The sequence below is a fragment of the Seriola dumerili genome, unplaced genomic scaffold (genome assembly GCF_002260705.1).
Source record: "Seriola dumerili isolate Sdu_G_001 unplaced genomic scaffold, Sdu_1.0 BDQW01000086.1, whole genome shotgun sequence".
Lineage (NCBI taxonomy): Eukaryota > Metazoa > Chordata > Actinopteri > Carangiformes > Carangidae > Seriola > Seriola dumerili.
Genome location: NW_019174341.1, coordinates 1,314,508 through 1,325,010, shown reverse-complemented (window position 1 = coordinate 1,325,010; position 10,503 = coordinate 1,314,508). Strand labels below are relative to the sequence as shown.

Here is a 10,503-nt window from a genome sequence, read left to right as displayed (position 1 = left end):
TGATACTGCAGTTCAACAGTGATGTTGGTCTGAGACTGAATTGCATACATTATAGAGAAGCATCAAATGAACTACAAATATTAACCCGTTGTGGTAATTGCAGTGCAAAAACACAATCATTCTTCAGCTTAAATTCCTTTAGCACTAAGAGTCCTTACTCTCATTCAATCATCAGAAGACTAGGGAGGTCTTGTGAGTTCACAAGCATAAACTGGAATTATTCCCACACATTTCTCCTGTGCAGACAGAAGGTTGGAGGCAGTGACTGTTTCAGTACAGGTAGTGCTGCAGAATTTGCTGACCGTCACAGACTTTATGAGCTCAGTCCTCACCCCCAGTTCATGTGACACCATCACATGTAAACATGTGTAACATGTAATTGATGATGTAATTCCTCTACCACAATATTCCAATTTCCTCACCAATGCCATCATGTCATCCATGTCTTGAAGGTAAGACTGGTAAGTGTAAGTGTCCAACTATTAACGATAAAAAAGTTGTCGTAAGAAATCAGATATCATATGTTACATTGACAGAATTTTTGTATATCCTGTGTTTAACTTCCCTTTCTGCTTAATCAAATTTCTTGCATAAAAAAATTGAGGTTCTCAATTTTCACTTGGACAAAAATAGTCACACTACAGCTATTCAGCTATTCATTCCTGTTTGGAATGCCCAATGGCTCCTAAGCACCTTGTTTTTTGTGCCATTAAGAAATGACGTGTTGGACATTTTTGCAATGTGCCATCTAATAAGCCCCATTCTCAAGGTTGTGTTCCAAATGTCTGCAATCAGGAAGTGAGGCAAGGTTCATACAGAAGATTGACAATGTCAAAATGAGGTATAGGTTGGGTAAACAGCCATATTGGGTAATTTGGTGTGCTTTGACTCTGACTTGTATTTACAGCTTACATCACAGTATGGACTAATAAAAGTAAAAATATAAATAAATGTTGTTATGACCATACATAATTCAAAAAGACAGGGTTATTGCTGCAAGTCATGTTACTTTATTTCACTGTTTTAGTCTACAGTAGGAATTTATATAAAAGATCATAAATGACATCAACACATCACAGTTGACTTTTGACAATGAAATCTACACACTTTGTATTATCTTCTAAGTTGATTAAATGGAGGTTGGTTGAGAAATCACATTAAGTGACAAGTATGCCTTTAAACTTTATCCTTGGTTGGGACATCTGAAAGAGAAGGTGAGCGTTTCCACTGACAGCAGAGATGCATGAAGACAGGTCTGATGGTCTGATCTCTGAGACCATATATGAGGCCACTCAGGCATCTAGGCAGGATGATAATACACAGATAAATAACTATCTGGATACGTACAGTTGTGACCCTATCTAGGCTTTTGGGAATAGAGAAGAGCAATGGGTTGTGTATAGTCGATGAGATACTAAGGCCCAGCTGCACCAGATGCAGCAGCAGCGTGTTACGAGCCTTTTTGGCTGAAGCTTTGTCTGTAGAGGCTGACCTGGCTGCTAACATTACACCGATATAGGACCAAGTGACTGTCACACCAGCTGAAGCAAACAGAAAATAAGTGAATGTTTTTTCATAAATATCAGACCTTGGATCAAGTAATATGCTTTCTTTTCCACAAAAGTCTTTCATCTGCAGGTTCTCCAGCTCTGCAAATGGAAAGCTTAATATTAGAAAAACTCGAACGATAACACTTAGTGAACTGAAGGCCCAAACCACAATGATAGCCACCCCTGTGTTTTTGATGGTAATAATGGTAGCATGCCTCAGTGGGTAGCACACGGCTGCATATCTCTCCAGAGACATCACCACCAGTGTGAGAGGAGAAATAACAGTCGTAAGATGGCTGAGCATGAGTGCAGCACCACACACAGGATATGTGAGTCTTATTCTACAAGCAGCGATTATGTACAGTAACTGACTGTTTGTTAGCAATACAGTGTCTGCAAAAAGGAGGTTATACAGTAGAATGTACCGAGAGGTCTCACGAAACACTGGTTTACTCCTCAAGGTGAATAACAACGTCCCATTAATGAAGAGAAAGATACAGGATGGAACTGCTGTCTGAATGAAAAACAACACTATTCCCAGTAATCCCTGATATTGCAGCCCAACAGTGATGTTCATCTGAGACTGATTTGTGTCCATCATATTAGATAAGTATTAAATACATCAAAAACCTGTTCATTAAAATTGGAGCCCAATAGCAAAATAGGTTTAGATAGATCCAGTTCATTTTTAACTGTGACAGCATCTCATCTTCAGGGTCAAGATGGCCACTGAGTTCACATTCGAAATCTAAAATAGTCAACATACTTTTTCCCTGTGCATACAGTTACAGGGTAGCGGCTTGTTTCCATGTGGGCAGAGCTGGTCTGCAGGGTTTGGCTGTCCTCACTTACAATATATGAGCTCTGTCCTCACACTTACTTTATGTGACATCATCACTTGTCACCGCCTTCAACAGATGTGTAGGTTGTCACGGGAGTGGTGTGGCTGTAGCCTTCAACAGCAAACAATTAATTTCTACTTAAACTCTCAATCAGATACACTGATCTATGGACAACAGACTTCATTCACAATAGTTTTATTTAACACACAATGCCACACTTATCAAAGTGTGGTATTAGCTACATGAACAGGGTTCATTCAGCACTGTTTGCTCATAGTAGCTAGTCCTGCAGCTGAAAACACCCACACAGGGATAGTGGATGGACAAGCACTGCTTTGCAAATTTCTTTAGCTATTGAATGGTTTGTGTTTGGTGGTGACTTCCTGTGCCCCAAAAACCCTCACCCACAGCTGTTTAATTTGGCTTTTCATCAATAAATAACTGTCACTTTGTAATTTGCAGTTTGTTTTAAAGCTTTATTATTTAATTATTACACAACTTGCCAAACGTCACTATAAGTGGACTAACATGAGATACACCTGTATTCACTGCAGCAATAATAAGTAGATGATTATGAATAGGATTACTTATCCAACTGACACATTTCAAGGTTTCAAATGTTTATTAGAGAATATGAGTATTTCAGTGTGCAAAAGGAACATGAACAAAATAAAGTTTGTAGGTCAGGTAATGTAACGACACAATGCCCTTTTTGGAACAAGAAAGTATGAAATAGAGTATATCAAATCACACTTAATTTGATAATAATGAATTAATATGCTGTGACAGGCCCACTGTCAACATTATGACTGGTGCATTATTGCAAACATGTCTTTTTATGATGTGAGTGAGAACAAACACAAACATGACTGTATGTGTGAGTGTGTGTGTGCACGTGCGTGTGTGTGTTTGTTTGAGTGTTTTCAGTGTTTACATGTGTCTGAGAATGTATAACATGTAGTCTGGTACAAACTGCTCTTATATACGATTTCTTTTTGAAACACTGTGTGTAGAGTGATTCATTTAAAATAACTCAGACTACCTGCTACATCACTATATTGTTCATATCTTATTCAATTTAAAAACAAAGAATATTTGAAGATATTTGTACATCTTACAAAATTTCATGTGTCCCTTTTCGTCTAGACAGTTTCACTGTTTGCTTCTCATGATCATAAGTGTCTGAGGACAGCTCATGAAAAAAATCACTGAACTACCGTGATAATATACAAGAGCTGCACATAAACGTGATCAGATTTATTTCATGAATAATTAAGCAACATTGAAGAAATGCATATTTAATTACATCTTTTCTTCCAGTCTTGTCAAAATAGTACATAAACACAGATCTGTATTATTATTGTCATCTTGAATATGTAGCAACATTCTTGAGTATTGGGTACTCATGTTCAGAAAACACACGTTTTGTAATTGCTTTGTGCAGTGGAGTGTGCATTTAAAAGTATTAGAAATTGTCACTGGCTCTTATTGAGAAAAACTGAGCATCTCCATCCACAGCACAGATTTTGCATGAGGACTGGTCTGATAGTTTGATCCCTGAGTCCATAGATGAGAGCACTCAGACACCTTGGAAGGATACTCAAGCACACAAAGCATACATTGTAAACCCGCATTAGGGATAATCTCCCGACTGTTCTAGCAATGTCTACAATGATGATGGAGAACAAGGTGGAGATGAGAATCAGGCTTAGCTGAATCAGGTGAAGCAGAAGCGTGTGAAGAGCCTTTCTGGCTGAGGCTTTGTCCGTTGAGGCAGACCTTACAACAAGTGCAACACCAGTGTAGGAGGCAATAATTGCTACACCCACTGATATAAAGACAGTGTTAGCATACGCATCTTCAAAATCATCAAAGATTGGTGCAAAAAAAATGGCTTCTTTAGAGCAAAAATCATTTATATGCAGATTTAGGTAGATTTTTGTGAACACATATAACAGCATAAACAATCGAATGAGGATATGAATAAAACTGAAGGCCCACACTAGAGCAATGGCCATGCCTGTGCTTCTCATGGTGAAGATGGTTGCATGCCTCAGTGGATAGCATACAGCCACATATCTCTCAAGTGACATCACAGCCAGGGTGAGAGGGGAGATTGTAGCTGTGAAAACTGAGAACAGAACAAGGGCACCACATGCATAATATGTGATTCTTATACGCAAAGACGCCAGTAAGTAAAGCAGCAGGTTTGATAACAGGTGAGCAGTGTCTGCAAAGAGTAAGTTGTACAACAAGATGTAACAGGATGTCTCACAAAACACCTGCTTACTCCTTAAGGTAAACAGCAAAACACTGTTAATGTAGAGGAAACAGAAGCTTGACCCCATGGATAACATGCCAAACAACATTATTTCTTGTGATGTTTGATACTGCAGACTAACAGTGATATTGGCCTGAGGCTTCAGCAAAGACATTACAGAATGATATGTGAAGAAAAAAAGGCTCCTTTGGCTTTGCTGTAGTTGCACTATTAAGCAGTATAACACATGTTCATCACAGTAAAGAAGTTAACAAAACATCCATTACCACAACTGTTAGGTTTTTGCAGAACCCCATATTATCAATCAATGTTGAGCAGTCAAGTCAGGAAGTTAGAGGCCATGTTTGTTTCAACAAGCACAGAGCTCAGTGCTGTTTATTTCCTGCAGGGTATGATATATATACTTTGTCTTAGGGCAGCATTACATCTCATGTTCCTTTAATTAGAAATGAGAGACGTAATCTCTACCAACCTCTTAACACTTAATTATTTTCACTGCTTTCAATTCTTCTATTCCTTACTTTCTTTATGTTTGGCTTTAACTTAATTTAACAAAAAAGACATCCAAATTTTTATCTTTACATGAAATACAGTAAGTAATATATTTAGTACAGGGAGTATAATTTGATATCAACGCTAAGCAGTTTTGCAGGTTTGAATGACAAAAACTAGCCCAATCACTCAGCCAAACCAGTATACCTAAATGATTTGGTTTCCGTATAGAGTTTTTTGGATGATGTCACATTAAGCATTAAAAGTGGAAGGAAAATTGGAAATAGAAATAGGATGTATAAGGTTTTCATAGTTAATTAGTTACACTGTTGACTACAATTTGAGTCCTGCTTTATTTAGTTTACCAACTTCGCTGTTAACAGTTCCTGTTTGGTATGTGCCAATGTATGTACAGACAGCTTGATGAATTATTTATATGTGATATTGAAGTAAAAATTATGATTCTCAGGGCAAGTTCAGACATAGCAAGGAGGCTCTTAATGCCTCCATGCCGGCGACAGCCAGAGCCTGCATACTGTTTTCAGGTTGTCTGTCTATTTGTTCCATTCTTATGGACACGATATCTCAGTAACGCCTTAATGGAACTTCTCCAAATTTGGCACAAACATTCACTTAGGCTCTACGATGAACTGTTTAGATTTGATGGGCAAAGGTCAAAGGTCAAGATCACGATGACCTCGTGAAACGCAGTTTTGGACTTGTGGACATTCTATCTCCTCCAAATGCAAGACTTGTAAGTGTGAGCTAGTCAAATTTGAGTTATGACTCAAGAAACCTATGGTAATCACCTCCATTAGCTGTGTGTTACTGCTGCTGCTGCAGCTGCTGATCATGTTGAACTCCTCTCCTGTGGATAGGTAGTCATGTTTTTGTCATGTGTCACATTCACAAACATTCAAGTTGTATGCATGCACAAACAATGCATGCAGTGACCTGAGTCTTACACTAATTTCTTAATGACTAAGGTTTGTTTTGTGTCGTCCATTGCCTACTGTCTGCCAACTCAAAGTCATGGGGCTAGCTCAATAAAGCTCATATTTTTTTTTAAATATTTTTGACAAATGGGGGTGTAAAGTTTGCATTCGTGTAGGTACATGACCAACCAGCTAACACCAGAAACACCATTTTGCCTGAGTAGTATTGTTACTCGCTCTACCCACAGCTGGAGCGCTAATTTGAGTGACAATGCACTGATCAGTGAACACCAAGCTCTACCTACATGCATGACACTGAAAGGCTCCTACACCGATTGTCTCACCACCCTCTGCCTCTCTAAACACAGGCCAAACACAAATATACACAGACCTTCTATAGCCCGACAGCAAAGCAATATCAAGCCCTGGAAAACTTTTTTTTCTTACTCAAATTACATTCGGCACTAAGCCTGAATGACCCTAAACATGCCACTGGCCCAAAGCAATGAATGAGAAAAGGGTGGAAGCACTGTTGTGCAATTTGTTTGTTTGAGTGCTTATCAGAAACTGATAAGTTCAACTCAGAAGTTACTTAAAATAAGTATTAGTAGTAGTTCTCTGCATTCAAATCCAAATATAAAGAACATTTTGATCATAAAATGGATGTTGGGAGAATCCATCAACGCTTTGACACATTAACTATTTTTATGTTGTTACCTAAGTCATACATGGTATTCATTGGGAATTTAAACAGACTATAGTCATTGCCCTTCACAAAAGAGCAAACTACAAACTTTTTATAGGTCTACAGAGAGAGAAGATTTGACACTTTAAAGAAAGAATTTGGGTGAAGTAATGCTTTGAGTTATTGTTCGGTTTAACAACAGTAAGTAGTAAAAAGAATTTTGTTTGAGGATATGTCTGATTAACAGATTTAATTTGGTTAGGCCCAATTTAGGTTCTGTAGCAAATGGCCATGTGATGTATCCCCACAGGCTTAAAAAATGGAAAACAGGCAAAAACTAAAAGAAAAGCCTTAGATGCAAGTCAGGAAAAGTTGGACTTCTGCTAACTTTTCCACCTAATGAGGTATGATATTGTTGTTATGGAAATATTGTTTTTAGTTTGTTGAAATACTGATGAGGTATCACTGAGAGAAACCCTGCGTATGACCCACTCCCCTGATAACTCATTTAGATGCATTAAATATTCAAACCTTTACTCATTTATATTATTAGTAAATACTGATATGATTAATGTCTCCTTTGGGTGTTTGTCAGAAATCACATTGGGGAGGGGATGATGAGTCACTGCATGGAGACAAAGTATGTCAAAGTTTAATGAATACAAATAAGTCCAAAGTAAAAACATAAAACTTAAGTGTCTATAAAAAATTTACTTGAATCCTAAATGTCTGACCTCAAGTATGAAGCTATATGAAGCTGTATTTAAACTTAAATATTTGCCTTTGACAAGGCTTAAATGTAACACAACAAATCAAGCTGTCCTCCAAAACAAAAGTGTGGATGGAACATAGAGAGTGTATCTGTTGCCACTGATGTCCCTGTTTGCCAACATTCAGTAGTGCATAATAAGGTATGTTTTACAAAGTATAAAAAATATACAGTAAGTGTTATCTGGACTAAATGGGTACAGTATACAAACCCTGGTAGCAAAAAGTCCTTTAGGTAAATGCTGCTCCAGTACTTTAGTTGGCTCATTAATAGCTTCATAACTTTTTACTGTGTTAGCTAACCTTACCAAGGACCTAGCCAAAGAACTCAAACTAAAGCGGGAATGTTGTTTGTAGCTGTTTTGTGTATCCTTGTGTTCATTTAACATCTATTTGTATTTTGTGATTCTTTGTTTTCATTTCTTCTTTCGTCAGGTCATTTTGCCTCTCTTTCTAGTCCTTTGATCAACTTTCCATTAAGAAATGTCAGCAACCAGCAAATAAATATTGGTTTGGGTTACCCGAAGCGTAGGGTTTCCCTGATGTTCCCCTATTATTATTCAGGAAAGTTTTCTCAATGCATCTGGAAAACTTGTTTTAGGGGAAAAATGCAGTTTGGGAGCAATACCCATGGGCCCCCTAACCCCTTGGGCCTCTGTGCCTATGGCCATTCAGTAATCCTTCCATGGTCACAGTAGCCTTTGATAACAACTGTACATGTTATGGAGTGTATTTCAACTAAAAATAGTATGAAAAAAGTTACATACTGTAGCTTTAAATGAATTAATTTCACTTCTGCCAACGTGTATTTTTTTCGTTTTAGTGCCACTACTCTTTATGTTTTGGGACATGTTTCCTTAATGGACAGTCTGCAATGTTGCTTGTCAGCTGCTGAACACACTCAGAGGTGTCACAGAGAGAGTTCCTTCCCATTGGACCTAGTCTCCTGATATCTCATTTGGCCACATTAAAAATTCAAAGCGTCACTAATTAATGCTTTTAGTAAATATTGACAAGATTCCTGTGGGTGTTAATCAGGAATCTTCATGCAGAGGTAATGATGTGCACCTCTGTGGAAACAAAGTTTACCAAGCACAAACAAGGTCAATTGTAAACAAAGAAAACTTAACTTAAACTTAACTCCAATGTCTGAACCTAAAACTTGCAAGTCAGACTGTGCTTACCCATTTCAAGCTGCACTTGACAAGATCTTGATGAAAGAATTAAGGTATTTTCTGAGTCCTAAGTTGGGTTGCAACAGAGAGGAACATCTCATCTCCACAGCCACTGTTTATTCTCCCTGGTGCATAGAGTAAAGAATACTTTACACTGTAATATAAAGTATTTGTAATTACAAGTAATTATACATTAATAAGTTTCAGAAAATCTCATTCATGCTAATTGGAACACTTCAAGGCCATGAATCTGTCAGGTGAAACACCTTAAACACTTTGCTGCACATTATCAGCGTTTTGCCTGGCCAGTGGAGGCACAGAGACACCGAAGCTCAGCACTAGTGGTGGTGGAGAGGTGTCAGGGTCTCCAGTCTGCTCTGTGACCCTGGTGCCCTTGACAGCATGGTACAATTTACAATCTGAAAACAAATTATAATCGAAGTGAAATTGAACTTGTGAAAGGTCATTGTAAAATCTGGCTTCAGTTCACTACTTTATCATCTGTGTTGCCAATTTCCCCAGTCTCAAAAATGTTCGTAAATGTCAGAGTTTCCGTACAGGTACGCACATTCATCAGTCAACTTCATTCTTGTAAACCTCAACTTTTCCATGGGAAGTTGAGTAGATGTTTGTGTGTTGGCAATCACTTTTATAAATAAGGCCCCAGGTAGAGACACTTCATTTTAGACTGGTCAGACTCCATATCTAAGTAGATCTGAGAGAGCATAAACATAACTTATAGTCATTAGATATGATAGTGACTGAACAACAGTAACAGCAGCTGGGTGAGGAGATGGGTGAGGAATTCAGACCTTTGGAAGGAGTTATGAGTAGGACCACTGCTCATTTGAGTAGAAAAGAACCAGTTGGGTTCTGATCTGATATGGATTCCTCCTGGATTTCACTTGATTGAGGTCATGGCATGTCAAACTCAGAAAAGATGGGCCTGGGACAGTAATGTGGTCCCCAGGGAGACGTAGCTGGGGAAAGTGATCAAAAGAAGTTGTACTGTACAAGTATGGACTGTACGTAATAAATATATTTACACTAATACATGACTATAGTAGTAGATAGTATAGATATACCTACACAGCAAAGCTCCACATTAAACCAAAATGGATGAAGAAAGGAGTGTCACTTTGGATCTGAACTGGACAGCCTTCATTTCCAGTATGTGGGGTGATGAGATGGAATCACGTGAACTTGGTTTGAGGACAGAGCTTATAAACATTTTGGGACAGTTGGGAAACCTTGCAGAACAGATCTGCCTGCAGGGTAACAAGCATGGTATCTAACCTGCTGTTAGATTGTATGTGATTTTGAATTTAAGGAATACAAACTGGATAGGATGCATTGTGCTTTTGTGCTCCAATTACATTAACAAGACATCTTTAATGCCTCAAGTTTTGGTCTAAGATGTCATATGCAAATCACTCTCAGACAAACATCAATATTGGACTGCAGTATCATGGGCTCATGGGAATAGTATTGTTTTCCATTCTGACTACAGTACCATGCTGTGTCTTTCTCTTCATTAATGGCACCCTGTTGTTCACCTTGCGGAGTAAATCTGTGTTTCATGTGACTCCCCGTTACATTCTTCTGTATAACCTCCTTTTTGCAGACACAGTGTTAATGGCTCAGAGCCAGTTACTCTACCTACTGGCTGCTTGTAGAGTAAAACTCATGTATCCTGTGTGTGGTGTTCTCACCATGTTAGCCAGTCTCACAACTGTGATTTCTCCTCTCACACTGATGGTGATGTCTCTGGAAAG

At 38.3% G+C, this 10,503-nt stretch overlaps 3 protein-coding genes across 3 annotated transcripts in view; 1 reads left to right on the top strand and 2 right to left on the bottom strand.

Moving 5' to 3' along the window:
• Positions 1-1,176: 1,176 nt before the first annotated feature.
• On the bottom strand, positions 1,177-2,151 carry LOC111221352 (olfactory receptor 24-like). Its single transcript, XM_022744713.1, has one exon. The coding sequence runs from the start codon at positions 2,149-2,151 to the stop codon at positions 1,177-1,179; it is 975 nt and encodes a 324-aa protein (XP_022600434.1).
• A 1,716-nt stretch (positions 2,152-3,867) lies between these two features.
• LOC111221351 (olfactory receptor 4C3-like) lies at positions 3,868-4,761 on the bottom strand. Its single transcript, XM_022744712.1, has one exon. It carries the CDS (start codon positions 4,759-4,761, stop codon positions 3,868-3,870), a length of 894 nt encoding a protein of 297 aa, XP_022600433.1.
• A 5,383-nt stretch (positions 4,762-10,144) lies between these two features.
• The window catches only part of LOC111221350 (olfactory receptor 1M1-like), a 2,390-nt gene continuing 2,031 nt past the window's right edge, over positions 10,145-10,503 (top strand). The window contains exon 1 of the mRNA XM_022744711.1: positions 10,145-10,501. Coding sequence (XP_022600432.1) covers positions 10,145-10,501 — 357 coding nt within the window. The remainder of the gene's footprint in view (positions 10,502-10,503) is intronic.